Source organism: Sebastes fasciatus, chromosome 16 (assembly GCF_043250625.1).
Source record: "Sebastes fasciatus isolate fSebFas1 chromosome 16, fSebFas1.pri, whole genome shotgun sequence".
NCBI lineage: Eukaryota > Metazoa > Chordata > Actinopteri > Perciformes > Sebastidae > Sebastes > Sebastes fasciatus.
Genome location: NC_133810.1, coordinates 1,059,589 through 1,083,555, shown reverse-complemented (window position 1 = coordinate 1,083,555; position 23,967 = coordinate 1,059,589). Strand labels below are relative to the sequence as shown.

Here is a 23,967-nt window from a genome sequence, read left to right as displayed (position 1 = left end):
AATAGAAATCATTTAGTTCTACTTCAGTACGTCTCTCTGTAGGAGGACGTTTTACTGGCGCCCGGTCGTCTCTTTCAGTCCAAAATGGCGGAAGCTCTGCTGCTGGGAGCTGATGATGCAACGGAACAAACTATTTACACGTCATATTACGCACAAACATGGCGGACCAAAGTAAACGTTGGGTTGACGGTAAGAAACTTTTTATTTATTCACGTATTGCATCTAAATGTTTTGCTCCTATAATCTGGTTTCAGGTTGTGACCTCGTAGAGAGACTTAGATCAGCTACAACAGCTGTTTATCAACATTAACCCTGAGAACAAGTCACGTAAAGCAACCTATCAACGCGTTTAAACATCTCCGTGTTGTTTCCACATTACGACTTAAAGCTCACGAACAAACCCAAGTTCAACAACGACTTCCAAACTCTGGAAATGTGACGATCTGAGGAGCACCTGAACGCATCATTTAGATCAAACTCACTGGTTTATTCATTCTTTCCTTCTGGTTTTGGTTTTGGCTAAATAAAAAGGCATGAAATCACACCAGCTGTTAAAAGGTGAATGAAGGTAGTATTTTATATGATGTGTTATAAACGGACGTTCCCGGACCGACTGAGTGCTGATCTGTGTTCTCACCACGACTCCTGTATTCAAATAGACGACCTGCCTCTCATGGATTTGCATAAACTGAACGGTATCTGCTCTTATTCCTTTATGGACTCAGTGTTCATGTTCGTCCTGTTAAAGCTGTCAGAGGTCTGATCACTCTGAACCAACGAGACGCACTAATGAACATTCAACTGTATAAACAACACTCACAGTTAAACTCCTGAAAGGTTCCACATATAGGAGGCTGGATTTTCAACATCGGGATGTTTTCATGTGATGATGCTGCCACATTAAAAGGCTTCGTAATCTGAGACCCTTAACTAATATAAGGGGAAATAAACGTCAGGAAAACAGGTTATAAAGGAGGATAATAAACGCAGCCTGATAATCAGACTGAATGGTTTCATTATCAGTCGGCTGTTTTCTGTTTGGGAGGTGGGGGGGGTTTCCTCTAACCAGACGTAGACGTATTCATCACAGAAGCTCTGGTTAGAAACAGGTAACATTAGTTCAAGAGATGTCAGGTTGTTGTTGTTATGCTGCTTTGTAATGTCAGATTGTTGAACAAATCAGAGACGGTGGACGTGGACGGTGATTCCCTGGGCGGGGCTCGGTCCACGTAAAAGGCGCCAGGGATCTGCGGCGATGTCTGCAACCCACCGACCCGTCTTGAAACACGGACCAAGGAGTCTAACGCACGCACGAGTCAGAGGGTGCAAGCACCACCGGCCCGTCTCGGCCGCACCGTCGGGGAGGTGGAGCGCGTGCGATAGGACGCGAAAGATGGTGACGAGAGGTTAACGTCACGCTGCCGTAAAGTGGTATCGGTGCCGTTTTGCGAGTACGAGTACATGAGCACAGTATCGGACCCGATACCCCATACAGATATCGGTATCGGTGCATCCCTAGTTATAGTTAAGGTGAGAGAAAGATTATGATTTGTGGAAAATAAACTATAGTTAAGGTGAAGTTAAATTTAGGGCTGTCAATCTATTACAATAGTTAATCGCAAATGAATCACACATGTCTTATCTGTTCTAAATGAACCTTAAAGGAGATTTGTCCAGTATTTATCCTCTTATCAACATGGGAGTGGACTAATATGCTGCTTTATGTAAATGTATGAATATATTTATTATACAGGTACTGCATTTAGCATAAAACAATATGCTCCAATCATAACATGGCAAACTGCAGCCCAACAGGCAACAACAGCTGTCAGTGTGTCAGTGTGCTGACTTGACTATGACTTGCCCCAAACTGCATGTGATGATCATAAAGTGGGCATGTCTGTAAAGGGGAGACTCGTGGGTACCCATAGAACCCATTTACATTCACACATCTGGAGGTCAGAGGTCAAGGGACCCCTTTGAACATGGACATGACAGTTTGTCCTCTCCAACATTTAGTGTAAGTTTGGAGCGTTATTTAACCTCCTTCATGACCAGCTAGTCTGACATGGTTGGTACCGATGGATTCATCAGGTTCTATAGTTTACTATGATACCAGTAGTAGTAGTAGTAGTAGTAGTAGTACCATGGTTGGTACTGATGGATTCATCAGTTTTTTCTAGTTTCAGATGAATACTCATCAGACTCAGTGTGATGAAAACCTCCTGCAGTATCTGCTGTTCTCCTACGTCAGGAACTTAAACCAAGAGTAGCAGATAAAGAACCAAACAACCAGAACTGAAGACAAAACAGAAACAAGAAGAAAGATCTCCTCAGACACAAAGTGAAACCTGAAAGAACAGAAACTGTTTCACCATGCGACGTTTCAGAAGCAGCCTGTCGTGTTAAAGAGTGAATTAAAAGCCTTCAGCTGTCGTTAACACGCTCTGATTCTGTATTAACACTAAACACACATGATGAGTCTTTAAACAGACTCACCGTCTGTCCTCTGACCCGTCACCGGGGAGGAAGTTAAAACTCAAACATGTTAGTTACGGGGGGGGGGACATCTGTCCGAACTCTTTCTGCTTCATTTATCGTAACGTAAAAACCAACAGTTTGATTCTCTGTCGGCTGATAACGAGCCGAGAGAGACGAGACGCTGATGAAGGAGCGTAAATCACAAAGCTCTTCAGTCTGTCTCAGAGACGTTTACTCTGCTGGGGCTAGACCCTTAGAAATGTGCTTTTTAATGTGCTCGAAAAGTTGTTAAACTTTGCACACTTAATGCATAAATACATGAATACAAAAATAAATAAATACATTTGAAAAATAATACATATAAATAAATAAGGGAATTAATGCTAAGATGAATAAATTAATTGATAAATAAAAAAATTAATTAATTTGAAAAATAATAAAATAAATAAAAGGGAAAACTAAACTAAAGAATAAATAAATAAGGGAATTATTGCAAAGATAAGTAAATAAATAAAAACAAATAAATGCAAAAATGAATTGATAAATAAAGAATGAATTGATGAATAAAAAATAAATGCAAAAATAAATAAATAAATCTGAAAAATAATTTAAAAAATAAATGCATAAATAAATAAAAGGGAAAACTAAACAAAAGAATAAATAAATAAGGGAATTATTGCAAAGAAAAATAAATTGATCAATGAAAATTAAATGCAAAAATGAATAAATTTGAAAAATAATAAAAAATAAATAAATAAAAGGAAAAATAAAAAACAAAAGAATAAATAAGTAAGGGAACTATTACAAAGGTAAGTAAATAAATACATACAAAAATAAATTGATAAATAAAAAATAAATTGATGAATAAAAAAATGCAAAAATAATTAAATACATTTGAAAATTCATAAAAATAAATGCATAAATAAATAAAAGTGAAAATGAAACAAAAGAGTAAATAAATAAGGGAATTAATACAAATATAAATAAACAAAGAAGCAAATTAAAACAGAAATATCAATTTATGTCACATTTTGTTAATTAATTAATGGCTACATTTATTTTTAATATTATTTTTGCTACATTTAATAACACATTTATTTATTTATCGAGTCATTTATTTATAATGTTTTTATTTCGGAAGGTTTCAACCTCCACAGAGAAACTTCCTGACAACTTCAAATGGTGTCTCTCACAGTCTTTCACAGTTTATTAAAGTGATCAAATTAACTAAATTAATCAACATAATCAACATTTCACAGAACGTTGAAGTGTTCCTTTAAAACGAGCCGTATTCACCAACACTGAAGGAAACACATATTCTTTATATTAACGTAAGTATTGATATATATTTTCTGTTGTCTAAATGTTGATGCCAGGAACATTTACCTTCTGGGAAAATAGAAAAACGCTTCATTTAACTGCATGTTTTTGGGCCTAAAACTGTTAAAATTAGTAAGTTAAACCCTTAAAACAAGATCAGAATCAGCCCTTAAATACCTTTCAACACCACTGAACGTGGTCAAACTGCAGTCATTCATTAGAAAACAATATTATTATTAGGGGAATAAATATAATTATCCGTCATAAATGTTATTTTACTGCTTTCCTTTCCTGTTAATAACCTCACCACGCCTCAACACAACCTCCGTTTCATCACTCTGTTGAATCTGAACACAGTCATGATAATTACACGTTTACAGGAAGTCATAATTGTGACACTGACTCGGCGCTAAGTGAAACAAAGTGCCTGGAAAATCAGACCAACATGTCATTAAGGTTGCGTTAATATAGATATAGATATATAGAGCTATATATTGTAAATATATTTAACCCTCACATGACCGCCGTAAAAACATCTGATGAGAACGCAGCCGCCGGCTGTAGTAGAAATACACGGAGTTAAAGTATCAGTAGTGAAAGTATTATTAGACGGCGGTGGAAACACAGACGACGCTGAGCTGAAGGAACCTTTCAGCTCCTTGAAAAGTAGTTCCAGGAACTAAAAGTCTCAGGAACTTTATATCCCGCTAGTTTAGTCCAGCGGTTCCCAACCTTTTCTTTTTTATTGATCATTGTTGTAGGTCTATGGTACGACGGTACGACGGAGTATTAGGGCCACATCGAGGGGAAATAATAAATCTGAGATTTAGAGCATAAAGTCAGAATATTATAAAGTAGTGATTTTATGTTATTTTCTTTTTTCTCATAAAGTTATGACTTTATTCTCGTAATATTCTGACTTTATTCTGTAAATCTCAGATGTTGTTTCCCTCAATGTGGCCCTAATACTCCGTAGTACATTGTCTCTTTGGCCCTCACTACATTAGACTGATATACTATATACTTAGTCTATAAACTGTGTTGCCTTCATCACAATGACCAGATGTTTTGCGGCTCCAGACAGATGTTTTTTTGTCTAAAATGTCCTTTTTGATAGTAAAGGTTACTGACCCCTGAGCTACAGTGAAGATCCTGGTCTCATAGTAAACTATAAAACCTGATGGATCCATCGGTACCAACCATGTCAGACTAGCTGGTCATGAAGGGGTTAAATAACGCTCCAAACTGGCATGTCCATGTTCAAAGGGGTCCCTTGACCTCTGACCTCCAGATCAGTGAATGTAAATGGGTTCTATGGGTACCCACGAGTCTCCCCTTTACAGACATGCCCACTTTATGATCATCACATGCAGTTTGGGGCAAGTCATAGTCAAGTCAGCACACTGACACACTGACAGCTGTTGTTGCCTGCTGGGCTGCAGTTTGACATGTTATGATTGGAGCAGATTGTTTTATGCTAAATGCAGTACCTGTGAGGGTTTCTGGATCAATATCTGCCATTGATTAGTGTTGTTCATTGATTTATAATAATTAATATATACATACATTTACATAAAGCAGCATATTATACACTCCCATGTTGATAAGAGGATTAAATACTGGACTAATCTCCTTTAAGGTTCATTTAGAACAGATGAAACATGTGTGATTAAATATTATAATGAATGATGAGGTGAAGAAACTTCAAAGTGAGTTCTGTGTTGTAAACCGTCGTCTTCTCCGCCCAGAGACCAGCGGAGGACAAAGACCAGCTCAGGGCGGGGAGGGACATTAGCATCACAACGTCCTCACGGCGTCTCTGAACCGGCTTCACACGTCTGATCCACGGCGGGAACGTCTCAGCCTCCATCAGAGCACAAACTCATCGGCTTCTTTTACTCTTTATATTATTGATTATTAATCAGAAGATATTAATGATCCATTAAGATCTAACTGCTGGTTTTATTCAGAAGTTTTCCTCTAAGAGCTTTACATTATTTAACATAATTAAAAACAGTTAAACTGGGAAAGGAACGTCTTTAAATATTCAGAAAAATACAATAAAATAAAATAAAGCATCAGTGAAAGAGGAAATACTGAAAACTATATTTAATAGATTTTATTAATAAATTATTATAATCATCATTATTATTATTATGTTATTGTTTTTATATATACCCTTTAAAGAAGCTAGATGCTTATTTTTTGGGGATGTTTTTTCCCCCTTTAAATATCAGATTAATAAAACTGATCATCATTTATTAAACATTATTTTCTCTGAGCGTTTTTTCAGCTCTTTCATATCGCCTAAAAAACATCTGCACTTCACCTGAAGCTGATTTATAGCGATATTAATATAAACAATAATGAATTCATATAAAAGTGAAGCGTGTTGTTGACTTGCTGCTGTTATAAATACTGATATCACAGTATCATATTAAAATATGAGTCTGTTTGTTTGACTGGAGAAAAAAACCTTTAAAATATGATGCAGAAATATGTCAAAATATATTCTAGATTAAAGTGGAGAAGATAAATGATCCAACGAGGACACATAACTATTATTATTAAAAATAGAGGAATATTAGTGGGATTTTTAAATATCAAACATGTTAATCTCTCTGTGGAAATATTGTACATATTATAAATATTATACATAAGATAAATATTATAAATATTATACATATTATAGGGATGTCAGATATTTAAAAACAAAACGAGGTTATATAAATATTATAAATAATTTGTTTTCGTTGCTGATGTTCAATTAATACAACTCATTCTCATATATAATATTCATTTAGTCACAACCCTCTCCTGTATATATATAAAATCTATTCTCTAATATTCATCTTATATATATATTATATATAATTTATTCTTTATATTACTCTTATACAATATTTTTGTACAATATTTAATCAGTATGCAACTTATATTTAACTCTTATTCATCAGAATATAACACATATCAATCCTCTGCAACTTAACTGTAATCTGTATATATGTATATATGTATATATGTGTATTTATATACACCACATTGTGTATTTTGTCTTAATCAGTACTCTGGTTAGATGCAAAACTGCATTTCGTTGACAATAAAGTTGAATATAATCTAATATTGTGCATCTTCTGCAGGATCTACAGGCGGTAAAGTACTTATTAAATATGTATAATAAAGTGCAGCAGTATTAGTAGTATAGTAGTAGTGAAGTAGTATTAGTAGTATTTGTGGTGAGCAGGTCTTACTGGGGTTGTTGCTGGTCTGTGCAGAGCCTCGTCGGATCCAGTCGTACGGGTTCCTCCTCTGCGTCCCGCCGGGTGACAGCTGCCCGGTGGAGGAGTTCAGCAGCCCCGACTGACTGAACTCCGGGGGGCTGAAGCCCAGACCGGGTCCCACCGAGCCGGTGCCGGCAGAGGGAGGCCCTCCGGCCGCGGCCGCAGCGGCTGCAGCAGCGTAGTGGTGCGAGGACCACTCATCCCGGGCCGGTGGAGGTGGAGGCGGGTAGGCCGAGCTCCAGCCGCCCGGTACCGGTACCGGTCCGGCCTGCTGGGCCGACAGCGGGTCGGTGTTGAGGCCGTGGTGGTGGTGGTGGTGGTGGTAACCAGAGAAGTCCGAGTACTGCGGCGGAGCCCCGAAGCTCTGCGGGTTCAGGCTCAGCCCGGCGTGGCGGGTCACCGGGTTCTGGTGCGGGTACATGGCCGGGTCCTTGTCCAGCTGCAGGTAACTCACGTACATCTTTCCAGGTGAGGGGACTCCCTCAGCATAGTGCGGATCCAGCCTGACCCTGTCCCCTGTCCCCTGTCCCCTGTCCCCTGTCCCCGCTCCTCTCACCTGCTCCACAGGTAAACTGGGTTCTCTCCACCTGTCCTCCTGTCCACACCTCTACCTGTTTACACCTGTCCACCTGTCCTCTCTTTACCTGTCTACACCTGTCCACCTGTCCTCTCTCTACCTGTCTACACCTGTCCACCTGTCCTCTCTCTACCTGTCCTTTCTCTGTCCTCTCTCCACCTGTCCTCTCTCTACCTGTCCACACTTCCACCTGTCCTCTCTGTGTCCTCACCTCTACCTGTCCTCTCCTCTACCTGTCCACATTTCCACCTGTCCTCTACCTGTCCTCACCTCTACCTGTCCTCACCTGTCCACCTGTGCTCTCTCTCTGGTCGCTCTTCTCTCCATCAGCTGCCCATTATAAATGACTGAGTCACATGACCTCTTTTATTGCTCTTATCTCCCTCCCTCTCCCTCCCTCTCTCTACCTCTCTCTCTCTCTCTCTCTTTCTCTCTCTCTTTCTCTCTCTCTGTCTCTTTCTCTTTCTCTCTCTTCCTCACCTCCTCTTCATCCTCCTGACCCTCACACTCACCTCAACACCTGTCACCACCTTGATTTCATCCTCTGAATTTATCCCACGTTTAAGAAAGAAAAGTAGAGTCCACCGACCCTGACCTGCCCTCCTCCTCCTCCTCCTCCTCCTCCTCTTCCTCCTTCCTCCTCCTCCTCCTCCTCTTTTATAGATTGAACTACCAGCAGTATATAATATATAGTATTTTATATATATATATATATATATATATATATAATTATATATTTATATATATATATATATAATTATATATTTTATATAATAACTATTATGTAATATTTTATTATATAAATAATTATTATTATTTATCATATATAATAATAATAATTTATTATATAAATAATAATTATTTTATTATTTTATTTTTTATTTATACACACACATTATATATATACACATATATACATATAAATAGATTTATATATATATATATATATATAAATCTATTTATTTATTTTCCTCTTCTTCCATCTTTTACCCTGACATAAAAATATGTTATTCTGCTGCATAATGAGTGCTTTTACATTTGGTACTTTAAGTATATTATGATATATATTCTTTACTTTTACTTAAGTAAAGTTTAGAATGCAAGACCTTTAGTTGTATTTTTAAACTACTTTAATAATAATATATATATATATGTATATATATATACATATATATGACATAAAAATATGTTAATCTGCTGCATGATGAGTACTTTTACTTTTGGTACTTAAAGTATATTTTGATGCTGATAGTAAAACTTTAATTAGATTCAAGGCTTTCTGTTCATTTATATCGATCTAGTAAATATTAGATTTTGATGAAACTGGATGTTGTATAAAAACCTCTTCAGTGTGCAGAATGAGTACTTTTACTTTTAGTACTTAAAGTATACTTTGATGCTGATACTTTTGTACTTTTACTGAAGTCAAATTTTAAAAGCAGGACTTTTAGTTGTAACAGAGTATTTGTTTGGGGGAAAGTACAATAAAAGTATTAGTATGATGTGAGACAGTAAACTGAGTTCAGTATGTGTCCCTGTAGCGCCGCCTGCAGGCTTCCTGTTGTTGGTTCCTCTGTCGTTCAATTACTTCAAATTGTTAATACCAAAATGTAAAACTACATTATAAAGTAAAATAAAATGGAAATACTTAAGTAAAGTACAAAATCCTTAAAATGTTACTTAGACTGAATGTACATAGTTACTTTTCCACCGCTGAATAATACTGCACTCTGGAGCAGGTAATTCTGCACAAAGTACCTTTACTCTTTATGATTTAAGTACATCTCGCTGATGATACTTTGATTTTGAATGCAGGACTTTTACTTGTAACAGAGTATTTCTACATCAGAGTACTTCTTCTACCAGTGTTTGTTTGTGCTCTTTTTCCTTTTTAAAATGCACATTTTATTTTAGTATAAAATAATAATAATAATAATAATAATAATAATAATAATAATAATACATTTTAGAATAAAATAAATAAATAAAATATTGTATTTGTTTATTGTAGAAATCATCAACACTTACAACAAGACAAACATTCTGGCATCATAATAGTATAGTATTTGTAGAATCTGTAATATTTGTAGTATTGGTAGTATCTGTAGTATTGGTAGTATTAGTAATATTTGTAGTATTGGTAGTATCTGTAGTATTGGTAGTATCTGTAGTATTGGTAGTATTTGTAGTATTGGTAGTATTTGTAGTATTGGTTGTATTTGTAGTATTGGTAGTATTGGTAGTATTTGTAGTATTGGTTGTATTTGTAGTATTGGTAGTATTTGTAGTATTGGTAGTATCTGTAGTATTGGTAGTATTGGTAGTATTGGTAGTATCTGTAGTATTTGTAGTATTGGTAGTATCTGTAGTATTGGTAGTATCTGTAGTATTTGTAGTATTGGTAGTATCTGTAGTATTGTAGTATTTGTAGTATTGGTAGTATCTGTAGTATTGTAGTATTTGTAGTATTGGTAGTATCTGTAGTATTGTAGTATTTGTAGTATTGGTAGTATCTGTAGTATTGTAGTATTTGTAGTATTGGTAGTATCTGTAGTATTGTAGTATTTGTAGTATTGGTAGTATCTGTAGTATTGGTAGTATCTGTAGTATTGGTAGTATCTGTAGTATTGGTAGTATCTGTAGTATTGGTAGTATCTGTAGTATTGGTAGTATTGGTAGTATTGGTAGTATCTGTAGTATTGGTAGTATCTGTAGTATTGTAGTATTGGTAGTATCTGTAGTATTTGTAGTATTGGTAGTATCTGTAGTATTGTAGTATTTGTAGTATTGGTAGTATCTGTAGTTTTGTAGTATTTGTAGTATTGGTAGTATCTGTAGTATTGTAGTATTTGTAGTATTGGTAGTATCTGTAGTATTGTAGTATTTGTAGTATTGGTAGTATCTGTAGTATTGGTAGTATCTGTAGTATTGGTAGTATCTGTAGTATTTGTAGTATTGGTAGTATCTGTAGTATTGGTAGTATCTGTAGTATTGTAGTATTGGTAGTATCTGTAGTATTTGTATTGTGGATGATGTGATGCCGGAAGTGACGTCTCTCTACAGAGCTCTGGTGCTCAGCGAAACCACAGAAGAAGAAGAAGAACCGGAAGTCGCTTCGGGAGCTTGAAGATGTCTGCTCCTAAAAGCATCCCTAAAGACGCTCAGGTAGTTTCCTTTACCCTCATTACCCTCATTACCCTCTCCTCTAACTCTGCATTCATCCTCCAGCTGCTCCCAGTTCACCTCAAACAATCAGTTCAACCAGTTCATCTGAACCGCTAACGGGAGCTAGCCGGTCGGCTAACGAGGCGCTGGATTACCATTCACTACCGCTAGCATGTAGCCTAGCATGTAGCCTAGCATGTAGCTTAGCATGTAGCCTGGAGGAGAGCGGTCTGGGTAACCAGAGGCGGGTTTCTCTGCGGGTTTTACACCCCGTCGCTTCACGTTAGTCTCCGGTGGAGGATACTATCATTAGCGGTCAGGTGAGCCTCTCTATGGGGATGTTTAACACCGGAACACCGATAAGAGACTCACAGGCTGAGCAGGTGATGCAGTGAAACAGGTCACCGAGTTAAAAACAAACCAGCATTTACAGTTCACCTGTTCATTCACCTGGTTACTCACCTGTTCATTCACCTGTTCATTCACCTGGTTACTCACCTGTTCATTCACCTGGTTACTCACCTGTTCATTCACCTGGTTACTCACCTGTTCATTCACCTGGTTACTCACCTGTTCATTCACCTGGTTACTCACCTGTTCATTCACCTGTTCATTCACCTGGTTACTCACCTGTTCATTCACCTGGTTACTCACCTGTTCATTCACCTGTTCATTCACCTGGTTACTCACCTGTTCATTCACCTGGTTACTCACCTGTTCATTCACCTGTTCATTCACCTGGTTACTCACCTGTTCATTCACCTGGTTACTCACCTGTTCACTCACCTGGTTACAGCGAGGTAATGTGATATATGATGAAACTACATACTGCACCACTGATCAGACACACACTGATTATTATTATTATGATTATTATTATTATACAGACACATGTAATGCTCAGTATGTCTCACTGTACATTTACTCAAGTGCTGTACTTAAATACAAGTTTTGAGGTATTTGTACTTGTAGGTAACTATAGTACTTTATACTCCACTAGTAGAGGTAACTATAGTACTTTATACTCCACTAGTAGAGGTAACTATAGTACTTTATACTCCACTAGTAGAGGTAACTATAGTACTTTATACTCCACTAGTAGAGGTAACTATAGTACTTTATACTCCACTAGTAGAGGTAACTATAGTACTTTATACTCCACTAGTAGAGGTAACTATAGTACTTTATACTCCACTAGTAGAGGTAACTATAGTACTTTATACTCCACTAGTAGAGGTAACTATAGTACTTTATACTCCACTAATAGAGGTAACTATAGTACTTTATACTCCACTAGTAGAGGTAACTATAGTACTTTATACTCCACTAGTAGAGGTAACTATAGTACTTTATACTCCACTAGTAGAGGTAACTATAGTACTTTATACTCCACTAATAGAGGTAACTATAGTACTTTATACTCCACTAGTAGAGGTAACTATAGTACTTTATACTCCACTAGTAGAGGTAACTATAGTACTTTATACTCCACTAATAGAGGTAACTATAGTACTTTATACTCCACTAGTAGAGGTAACTATAGTACTTTATACTCCACTAGTAGAGGTAACTATAGTACTTTATACTCCACTAGTAGAGGTAACTATAGTACTTTATACTCCACTAATAGAGGTAACTATAGTACTTTATACTCTACTAATAGAGGTAACTATAGTACTTTATACTCTACTAGTAGAGGTAACTATAGTACTTTATACTCCACTAGTAGAGGTAACTATAGTACTTTATACTCCACTAGTAGAGGTAACTATAGTACTTTATACTCCACTAGTAGAGGTAACTATAGTACTTTATACTCTACTAATAGAGGTAACTATAGTACTTTATACTCTACTAGTAGAGGTAACTATAGTACTTTATACTCCACTAGTAGAGGTAACTATAGTACTTTATACTCTACTAGTAGAGGTAACTATAGTACTTTATACTCCACTAGTAGAGGTAACTATAGTACTTTATACTCTACTAGTAGAGGTAACTATAGTACTTTATACTCTACTACATCTCAGAGGTAACTATAGTACTTTATACTCCACTAGTAGAGGTAACTATAGTACTTTATACTCCACTAGTAGAGGTAACTATAGTACTTTATACTCTACTAATAGAGGTAACTATAGTACTTTATACTCTACTAATAGAGGTAACTATAGTACTTTATACTCTACTAGTAGAGGTAACTATAGTACTTTATACTCCACTAGTAGAGGTAACTATAGTACTTTATACTCCACTAGTAGAGGTAACTATAGTACTTTATACTCCACTAGTAGAGGTAACTATAGTACTTTATACTCTACTAGTAGAGGTAACTATAGTACTTTATACTCTACTACATCTCAGAGGTAACTATAGTACTTTATACTCCACTAGTAGAGGTAACTATAGTACTTTATACTCCACTAGTAGAGGTAACTATAGTACTTTATACTCCACTAGTAGAGGTAACTATAGTACTTTATACTCTACTAGTAGAGGTAACTATAGTACTTTATACTCTACTAGTAGAGGTAACTATAGTACTTTATACTCCACTAGTAGAGGTAACTATAGTACTTTATACTCTACTAGTAGAGGTAACTATAGTACTTTATACTCCACTAGTAGAGGTAACTATAGTACTTTATACTCCACTAGTAGAGGTAACTATAGTACTTTATACTCCACTAGTAGAGGTAACTATAGTACTTTATACTCTACTAGTAGAGGTAACTATAGTACTTTATACTCCACTAGTAGAGGTAACTATAGTACTTTATACTCCACTAGTAGAGGTAACTATAGTACTTTATACTCCACTAATAGAGGTAACTATAGTACTTTATACTCCACTAGTAGAGGTAACTATAGTACTTTATACTCTACTAGTAGAGGTAACTATAGTACTTTATACTCCACTAGTAGAGGTAACTATAGTACTTTATACTCCACTAGTAGAGGTAACTATAGTACTTTATACTCCACTAGTAGAGGTAACTATAGTACTTTATACTCCACTAATAGAGGTAACTATAGTACTTTATACTCTACTAGTAGAGGTAACTATAGTACTTTATACTCCACTAGTAGAGGTAACTATAGTACTTTATACTCCACTAGTAGAGGTAACTATAGTACTTTATACTCCACTAGTAGAGGTAACTATAGTACTTTATACTCCACTAATAGAGGTAACTATAGTACTTTATACTCCACTAGTAGAGGTAACTATAGTACTTTATACTCCACTAGTAGAGGTAACTATAGTACTTTATACTCCACTAGTAGAGGTAACTATAGTACTTTATACTCTACTAGTAGAGGTAACTATAGTACTTTATACTCTACTAGTAGAGGTAACTATAGTACTTTATACTCCACTAGTAGAGGTAACTATAGTACTTTATACTCTACTAGTAGAGGTAACTATAGTACTTTATACTCCACTAGTAGAGGTAACTATAGTACTTTATACTCCACTAGTAGAGGTAACTATAGTACTTTATACTCCACTAGTAGAGGTAACTATAGTACTTTATACTCTACTAGTAGAGGTAACTATAGTACTTTATACTCTACTAGTAGAGGTAACTATAGTACTTTATACTCTACTAGTAGAGGTAACTGTAGTACTTTATACTCTACTAGTAGAGGTAACTATAGTACTTTATACTCTACTAGTAGAGGTAACTATAGTACTTTATACTCCACTAGTAGAGGTAACTATAGTACTTTATACTCTACTAGTAGAGGTAACTATAGTACTTTATACTCCACTAGTAGAGGTAACTATAGTACTTTATACTCTACTAGTAGAGGTAACTATAGTACTTTATACTCTACTAGTAGAGGTAACTATAGTACTTTATACTCTACTAGTAGAGGTAACTATAGTACTTTATACTCCACTAGTAGAGGTAACTATAGTACTTTATACTCCACTAATAGAGGTAACTATAGTACTTTATACTCCACTACATCTCAGAGGTAACTATAGTACTTTATACTCTACTAATAGAGGTAACTATAGTACTTTATACTCCACTACATCTCAGAGGTAACTATAGTACTTTATACTCTACTAATAGAGGTAACTATAGTACTTTATACTCCACTAGTAGAGGTAACTATAGTACTTTATACTCCACTAGTAGAGGTAACTATAGTACTTTATACTCCACTAGTAGAGGTAACTATAGTACTTTATACTCTACTAGTAGAGGTAACTATAGTACTTTATACTCCACTAGTAGAGGTAACTATAGTACTTTATACTACTTTTAAAATGCAACATAGGCATTAATTCACTACTAAAACTTCTTACATACTTTTACTTCAATGAGGTTTTGAATGCAGGACTTTTACTTGTAGTGTAGTATCTTCACAGTGTGGTAATAGTACTTTTAATTCCTGTGTCAGTTTCTTGACAATATTTTTGGATAAATGCCGGAAATTAATAATTGAATGTCAAAATTCTTGCTTATTAATTTTCAAATCAAGATGTTTATTCTTTTATGTGAAGAGTTACGTCATTGCACTGAACATACATTTTATTACTTTACATGTGAGTTTGGATACATATATATCATCAGTATTAGAAAACCCATCCTATGAACATTATTCTGCTGTAAAGTTTATAGTTTACCCGGTGTGCTGTCATTATGTCGTCTGATGGATGTTAACGGTGTGCTGTCATTATGTCGTCTGATGGATGTTAACGGTGTGCTGTCATTATGTCGTCTGATGGATGTTAACGGTGTGCTGTCATTATGTCGTCTGATGAATGTTAACGGTGTGCTGTCATTATGTCGTCTGATGGATGTTAACGGTGCGCTGTCATTATGTCGTCTGATGGATGTTAACGGTGTGCTGTCATTATGTCGTCTGATGGATGTTAACGGTGTGCTGTCATTATGTCGTCTGATGGATGTTAACGGTGTGCTGTCATTATGTCGTCTGATGGATGTTAACGGTGTGCTGTCATTATGTCGTCTGATGAATGTTAACGGTGTGCTGTCATTATGTCGTCTGATGGATGTTAACGGTGCGCTGTCATTATGTCGTCTGATGGATGTTAACGGTGTGCTGTCATTATGTCGTCTGATGGATGTTAACGGTGTGCTGTCATTATGTCGTCTGATGGATGTTAACGGTGTGCTGTCATTATGTCGTCTGATGATGTTAACGGTGTGCTGTCATTATGTCGTCTGATGGATGTTAACGGTGTGCTGTCATTATGTCGTCTGATGATGTTAACGGTGTGCTGTCATTATGTCGTCTGATGGATGTTAACGGTGTGCTGTCATTATGTCGTCTGATGATGTTAACGGTGTGCTGTCATTATGTCGTCTGATGATGTTAACGGTGTGCTGTCATTATGTCGTCTGATGGATGTTAACGGTGTGCTGTCATTATGTCGTCTGATGGATGTTAACGGTGTGCTGTCATTATGTCGTCTGATGGATGTTAACGGTGTGCTGTCATCACGTCGTCTGATGGATGTTAACGCTGCGCTGTCATTACGTCGTCTGATGGATGTTAACGGTGCGCTGTCATTACGTCGTCTGATGAATGTTAACGGTGCGCTGTCATTACGTCGTCTGATGGATGTTAACGGTGCGCTGTCATTACGTCGTCTGATGGATGTTAACGCTGCGCTGTCATTACGTCGTCTGATGGATGTTAACGGTGCGCTGTCATTACGTCGTCTGATGAATGTTAACGGTGCGCTGTCATTACGTCGTCTGATGGATGTTAACGGTGCGCTGTCATTACGTCGTCTGATGAATGTTAACGGTGCGCTGTCATTACGTCGTCTGATGGATGTTAACGGTGCGCTGTCATTACGTCGTCTGATGAATGTTAACGGTGCGCTGTCATTACGTCGTCTGATGGATGTTAACGGTGCGCTGTCATTATGTCGTCTGATGGATGTTAACGGTGCGCTGTCATTATGTCGTCTGATGGATGTTAACGGTGTGCTGTCATTACGTCGTCTGATGGATGTTAACGGTGTGTTGCAGGTGATGATCCAGATCCTGAAGGACATGGGGATCACCGAGTACGAGCCCCGAGTCATCAACCAGATGTTGGAGTTCACCTACAGTGAGTTAAAACATCTGTTTCTATACGTGGAGAACAGATGAGCTGCCTGTAACCAACACAAAGGTTCCCTTTAGACCTTTAGTAGCACCATAGGGCTTTATTTAGAGGAAGAAGACTGATAGCTAGTAAACATGGGTGTAAACAATGAAGGATTAATAAATCAGCTTTGCAAATGTTTATGTTTTATGAGGAACCTGCCAAAATAAACAAATAAATAAATAAATAACTCGATAAATAAATGAATGTCATTAAATGCAGCCAAATAATATAAAAAAATTAATCCAGGCATTAATTGATAAAATGCTAAATAAATGGATATTTCTATTTTAATTAGCTTCTTTATTTATTTAACCTTGTATTAATTCCCTTATTTATTTACTCTTCTGTTAAATTTTCCCTCTTATTTATTTATGTATAGCTGGCATATAGTCATGCACTCTGACCCCATGATGACACATGTTGAGTGACAGCTTACTCATTTGCATAATGAGGCAGAAATGTGTAATGAAAAGAATACAAATAAATAAGTTTGGGTAAATAAATAAGGGTGAAATGCAAAGGGAAAATCGTTCAGGAATAAAAAGCTAAATAAATGCAGAAATACGTGAATAAATACATTTAAAGATAAATATAAAATAAATAATAAAATAAGTGCAAAAATAAATTGATAAATAAAAAATAAATTGAAAAATAATACATAAATAAATAAAAAGGAAAACTAAACAAAAGAATAAATAAATAAGGGAATTATTGCAAAGATAAGTAAAGGAATAAATTGATGATTAAAAAATAAATGCAAAAATAAATAAATTTGAAAATTCATTAAATAAAATGCATACATAAATAAAAGGGGAAAATTAAACAAGAGTAAATAAATAAGGGAATTAATACAAAGATGGATAAATAAAGAAGATGATTAAAACAGAAATATCAATTAATGTCACATTTGATCAATTAATTAATGGCTACATTTATTTGTAATATTATTTTTGATACATTTAATGACAAGTTTATTTATTTATCGATTCATTTATTTATTAATTTATTTTTTATTTTGTCAGGTTCCGTCCTCCATAAAACTCCAGCAAATTGGAACCAATGACACAGAGGCACTTTTATTGAACGTAGGCAAAAGAAGCTCATTGTCGTACAGAATTTTGTGTTTCTCTTGTTGTTTATTTATTATTATTATTATTATTATTATTAAGGCTGTCAATCAATTAATATATTTAATCGTGATTAATCACACTTTTTTTATCTGATCTAAATGAACCTTAAAGGGAGATTAGTCCAGTATTTAATCCTCTTATCAACATGGGAGTGGACAAATATGCTGCTTTATGTAAATGTATGTATATATTTATTATTGTAAATTAATGAACAAAACAATGACAGATATTGATCCAGAAACCCTCACAGGTACTGCATTTAGCATGAAACAATATGCTCACATCAGAACATGGCAAACTGCAGAGCATGAAGCTGGTCAGTAGATCAATCAATAAAACAGCTGCTGTGTCTGTTCTCAGGATACGTGACGACCATCATCGAGGACGCCAAAATCTACGCCACGCACGCCAAGAAGTCCAGCGTGGACGCCGACGACATCAAACTGGCGATCCAGTGCCGCATGGACCAATCGTTCACCTCGCCGCCACCACGAGACGTAAGCTTCCACCGCCGCCGTGTTCACGGTGTTCCTCCTCTGAGCTGCTGATCACAGTGAATGTTGATGACGTCCGCCGGCTCGCCGCTCTTCTATCTGCTACACTCTGCGTCTCGTTGTGCTGAAGCAGCTTATTTGTTAATTACTGTGAATGATTGAACAGATTAAGGATATATTAACCGATGACACAGAAGACGAGGGACGTGTGGTGCAGCTGTCAGAAGACGGTGTGTAGATGTACTGTAGTGTTCGGTTACACCACTAGATGGAGCCACTTAAGCTTTTAGTGAGATCGAGTTACAGGTGAGTTTAAAATCAGCTGAATGTACTAAAGTCCTCCAGTTTATTTTGGCATTTCTTTGATATTCATTATGATATCCCGTTTCCTGACGATGTGGATCAGCTGAACTGTTCACCAACATTTCTTTGAGAAATAACTTAAATTTGTGTTAAAAAAAGAAGTTTGTTGCTAAAACGAGAATATGAAGTCTGACTATAGAAGCTGCAGGTCAAAGGTCATCCTGTGCAGCTTCACTCCAGCTTCTATGCATCTGAGCTGCAAACTTTCTCCTTTCAAAAGTCACAAACTGTTTATTCAGACTTTATTATAAATGTCATATCAACTGAACTTTGTTCTAAACGTTGGTGCTGCTCTTCTGAAAGGATTCCTGTGGTCAGTCGGTGTTGTGTATTTGATTCTGTACCCTCCTGCTCTGCTCCGGGTCCAGTTCCTGTTGGAGGTGGCGAGGCAGAAGAACCAGACTCCTCTCCCGCTGATCAAACCGTACACCGGACCCCGACTTCCTCCAGACCGCTACTGTCTGACGGCGCCCAACTACCGACTCAAGACCGTACAGAAGAAGGTAAAGACTTCTCTTCTGTTCTGGTATTCTAATCTACCTGTTAGATCCCAGTACTCATCTGTTGTTTGTTTCCTTCCAGGTGTCGTCGTCTGCCGGCAGGATATCGGTGCCTCGCCTCAGCGTCGGCGCCATCTCCAGCAGACCGAGCACGCCGACCCTCGGTGAGTCTCTACTCTGTACTCTACTGTAAACCAGAGTCTCTGTAATGCAGCGGTGAGGCTGTAGGGGGCGAACTAGAGCTTCTGTTTACAGAGGCATAAAGGCCAGTGTGTTGTTGTCAGAGGGAATTCTGGGTAATGTAGGCACTCTAAGTGAAAGAGTGGAAGCTCATGAGTCGTGGTGACGGAGAGAATATATCAACATCAGTGTAGTATGTTTTTATTTTACGCAGAGGATCGCTGAGAGACATCAGGTGAAGGCAGGACACTCGAGGTGTTTATATTATGTTTCAATTATTAAATTAACATGTTTTTGACTGTAAAGTTTACATGTAGTTGGTCAGCACATATTTCTTTTAATAGTTTTTCTGCTGTTCATCAAAAAAGAGTTTAAAAAAAGTCACAGTAAAGTATGTCGAAAAAGTAATAAAAAAAAAGTCATAGTAAATCGAAAAAATTATACTTCTTTTGAATGCAACAGGCTCAACGCAGTCGTCAAAAAGGAATTCTGGGAAATGTAGGCACTCTAACTGGAAGAGAAGGTCACCTGCTACTTCATAACCCAAATATATTTAAACGTTTAAGAGATGAATTTGTAATTTCTTTTAGATCCGGCTCTAAGTCATTCATTAAAATACCCACATTATTAATCTCTTATCAGAAACGATCAATTAATCCTTTTAATAAATTAACTAACTTTAACTAATTAATTTATTTGTTGATCGACAGAAAATTAATCAAATAATCCTTAATTTTTCAAGCAGAATCAGCTAAACATGATCTGATGATCTGATGATCTGAGTTCAGCCTCTCAGTTTTGGGGATTTCCTTATTTTCTTCTTATTATAATATTAAACTGAACATCTTTAAGTTTTAAACCGGATGTTTGAAGACATCGTCTTCGGCTTTAGGAAACTGCAGCGTCCACTTTTCATAACTTTCGTCAGATTGTTCAGGCTTTACTCCGTGATTTAAAGAGTGTCGTTGTAGACGTTGCTTCTCAGCTGCTGGATCAGCTAACGTGTTGATTTTAAATGTAATTTGTGCTTGATTTTATTTGAATGTGACGACTTTGAACGCTGGATGAGGTTTATACTTTCACCGGAAACTCAGTCTGAAAGCGTCGGCAGTGTGGGATTATTAATTACATGTTCTGAGAATCAAATGTGACGGTTCTGCTCAGTGGAGGTGATTTGTCCAGCGCAGTGGTCCCAGTAGTCCCAGTGGTCCTGTACTGGTCCAGTGTGTTCTGACCAGTGTTTTCTCCACAGGAACTCCGTCTGTCACTAAAGTGGGAACTCCAGTGTCTCTGACGGGTCAGAGGTTCACCGTGCAGATCCCACCGCCCTCTCAGACGGCCACCACCAAAACCAGTAAGAGACTCGTTTAACATGTGCTAGTCAGTGAGAGGTCAGAGGTCAACCACTGACACCAGTATGTTTAAATCAAAGGTCTGAAGTTCAGAGGAAAGCTGTTTAATTCATCTTTATTTAACCAGGAAGTCAACATTTAACATTTCATTATCAGCATTTTGGACAAAATAGTTGGCAGATAAAATATTATAAACTAAAAAACATAAAACACAAAATGTCACAGAATCAGAGTTAAACAAAATGTGAGTTTAAAATGAGGAATACAAAGTTTTTATTAAAGAAACAACCTGAAGGTCTGAAACCACAAAATAAACAAGAGTTCTACTTTAAGTTAGTTTAGCTTTGTACATATTAATAGTATTTACTGTTTGTTTTTGATGAGTTTGATAAACTCTCTCTCTGACTGACTAACTATCTCACTCTCTGATTAACTCTGATTAACTCTGACCTGTCCTTAGTGAACACGTAGACTAAAAGAACCTCTCGCTGCTCTTCTTGTCCCGACAGCCACGCTGTCCACGCCGGCCGTCTCCAACGTCCTCATCAACCCGTCTCTGATCGGCTCCAAGAACATCCTCATCACCACCAACATGGTGTCGCAGAACTCCGGCGGCGGCGACTCGCTGAAGAGGAAGCACGAAGACGACGATGACTACGACGCTTTATGACGGCGTGACTGAAGATTTCTTTTTTTAAATTCACCTTTTTAATATTCTTTAAAAAATACAGAACTAGGTTTGACCCCTGCTGCTGTCCTCAGCAGACACACCGGGTAGTTAGAGTTCAACCAGAGAAGACCTGTGGGTTCAGACTCCCAGTCTGCTGGGTGGTCTCACCTCAGACTGGATTCACCCTGAAGCTCTGATGTTCCACTGATTTACAATAAACTACGTTCAAATAAAATCTCACCGGAAAATGTTTTTATTACTTTACTCACACTGCGTTACAGGAACACTCCACCTGATGAATATTATCATTAATAGTCATAGTATGTATCCCATAAACCTTTTACAACATAGGGTGCCTTTTGTTTTTCCCTTTTTTTATGTTTTATCGACATACTATACTATGACTTTTTTTCATGAAATTTTTCGACATACAATACTATGACTTTTTTTCATGAAATTTTTCGACATACAATACTGACTTTTTTTTCATGAAATTTTTCGACATACTATACTATCTTTTTTTATGACATTTTTCGACATACTATACTATGACTTTTTTTTATGACATTTTTCGACATACTATACTATGACTTTCTTTTCATGAAATTTTTCGACATACAATACTATGACTATTTTTTGACATCCTATACTATGACTTTTTTATGACATTTTTCGACATCCTATACTATGACTTTTTTATGACATTTTTCGACATCCTATACTATGACTTTTTTATGACATTTTTCGACATACAATACTATGACTTTTTTGACATACAATACTATGACTTTTTTATGACATTTTTTGACATCCTATACTATGACTTTTTTATGACATTTTTCGACATCCTATACTATGACTTTTTTATGACATTTTTCGACATCCTATACTATGACTTTTTTATGACATTTTTCGACATACAATACTATGACTTTTTTGACATACAATACTATGACTTTTTTATGACATTTTTTGACATCCTATACTATGACTTTTTTTTGACATTTTTCGACATACTATACTATGACTTTTCATGAAATTTTTCGACATACTATACTATGACTTTTTTTTATGAAATTTTTCGACATACTATACTATGACTTTTTTTTATGAAATTTTTCGACACTATACTATGACTTTTTTTTATGAAATTTTTCGACATACTATACTATGACTTTTTTTTATGAAATTTTTTGACATACAATACTATGACTTTTATGACATTTTTTGACATCCTATACTATGACTTTTTTTTGACATTTTTCGACATACTATACTATGACTTTTTTCATGAAAGTTTTCGACATACTATACTATGACTTTTCATGAAATTTTTCGACATACTATACTATGACTTTTTTGACATACAATACATGACTTTTTTTTCATGAAATTTTTTGACATACAATACATGACTTTTTTTTCATGAAATTTTTCGACATACTATACTATGACTTTTTTCATGAAAGTTTTCGACATACTATACTATGACTTTTCATGAAATTTTTCGACATACTATACTATGACTTTTTTGACATACAATACATGACTTTTTTTTCATGAAATTTTTCGACATACTATACTATGACTTTTTTCATGACATTTTTCGACATACAATACTATGACTTTTTTTTGACATTTTTCGACATACTATACTATGACTTTTTTCATGAAAGTTTTCGACATACTATACTATGACTTTTCATGAAATTTTTCGACATACTATACTATGACTTTTTTCATGACATTTTTCGACATACAATACTATGACTTTTTTTTCATGAAATTTTTCGACATACAATACTATGACTTTTTTTCATGAAATTTTTCGACATACAATACTATGACTTTTTTTTATGACATTTTTCGACATACTATACTATGACTTTTTTTTATGACATTTTTCGACATACTATACTATGACTTTTTTTTATGACATTTTTCGACATACTATACTATGACTTTTTTTTCATGAAATTTTTCGACATACTATACTATGACTTTTTTTTCATGAAATTTTTCGACATACAATACTATGACTTTTTTTTGACATTTTTCGACATACTATACTATGACTTTTTTCATGAAAGTTTTCGACATACTATACTATGACTTTTCATGAAATTTTTCGACATACTATACTATGACTTTTTTGACATACAATACATGACTTTTTTCATGAAATTTTTCGACATACAATACTATGACTTTTTTGACATACAATACATGACTTTTTTCATGAAATTTTTCGACATACAATACTATGACTTTTTTGACATACAATACATGACTTTTTTCATGAAATTTTTC

The 23,967-nt window shown here is 35.8% G+C and overlaps 2 protein-coding genes and 1 long non-coding RNA gene across 4 annotated transcripts in view; 1 reads left to right on the top strand and 2 right to left on the bottom strand.

Moving 5' to 3' along the window:
• cdx1b (caudal type homeobox 1 b) overlaps positions 1–8,104 on the bottom strand; it is a 10,514-nt gene extending 2,410 nt beyond the window's left edge. The window contains exons 1-2 of one of the 2 annotated variants that reach the window (XM_074610676.1): positions 7,793–8,104; positions 7,053–7,759 (exon numbers count right to left, since the gene is read on the bottom strand). In XM_074610676.1, coding sequence (XP_074466777.1) covers positions 7,053–7,542 — 490 coding nt within the window. In that variant the 5' untranslated portion in view covers positions 7,543–7,759; positions 7,793–8,104. Of the gene's footprint in view, positions 1–7,052 lie in introns of both variants that reach the window. The other variant, XM_074610675.1, reaches the window with a different exon arrangement.
• Positions 8,105–10,748: 2,644 nt separating this feature from the next.
• taf9 (TAF9 RNA polymerase II, TATA box binding protein (TBP)-associated factor) lies at positions 10,749–21,892 on the top strand. Its single transcript, XM_074610677.1, has 7 exons — positions 10,749–10,824; positions 16,848–16,929; positions 18,459–18,595; positions 19,324–19,458; positions 19,538–19,619; positions 20,888–20,989; positions 21,497–21,892. Exons 1-7 carry the CDS (start codon positions 10,789–10,791, stop codon positions 21,655–21,657), a joined length of 735 nt encoding a protein of 244 aa, XP_074466778.1. The 5' UTR covers positions 10,749–10,788; the 3' UTR covers positions 21,658–21,892.
• Positions 11,154–11,682, bottom strand: LOC141752625 (uncharacterized). Its single transcript, XR_012590277.1, has 4 exons — positions 11,587–11,682; positions 11,359–11,370; positions 11,311–11,322; positions 11,154–11,262 (listed from the first exon to the last, which is right to left on the bottom strand). It is a non-coding gene; the product is annotated as an uncharacterized LOC141752625 (long non-coding RNA).
• Positions 21,893–23,967: the final 2,075 nt, after the last annotated feature.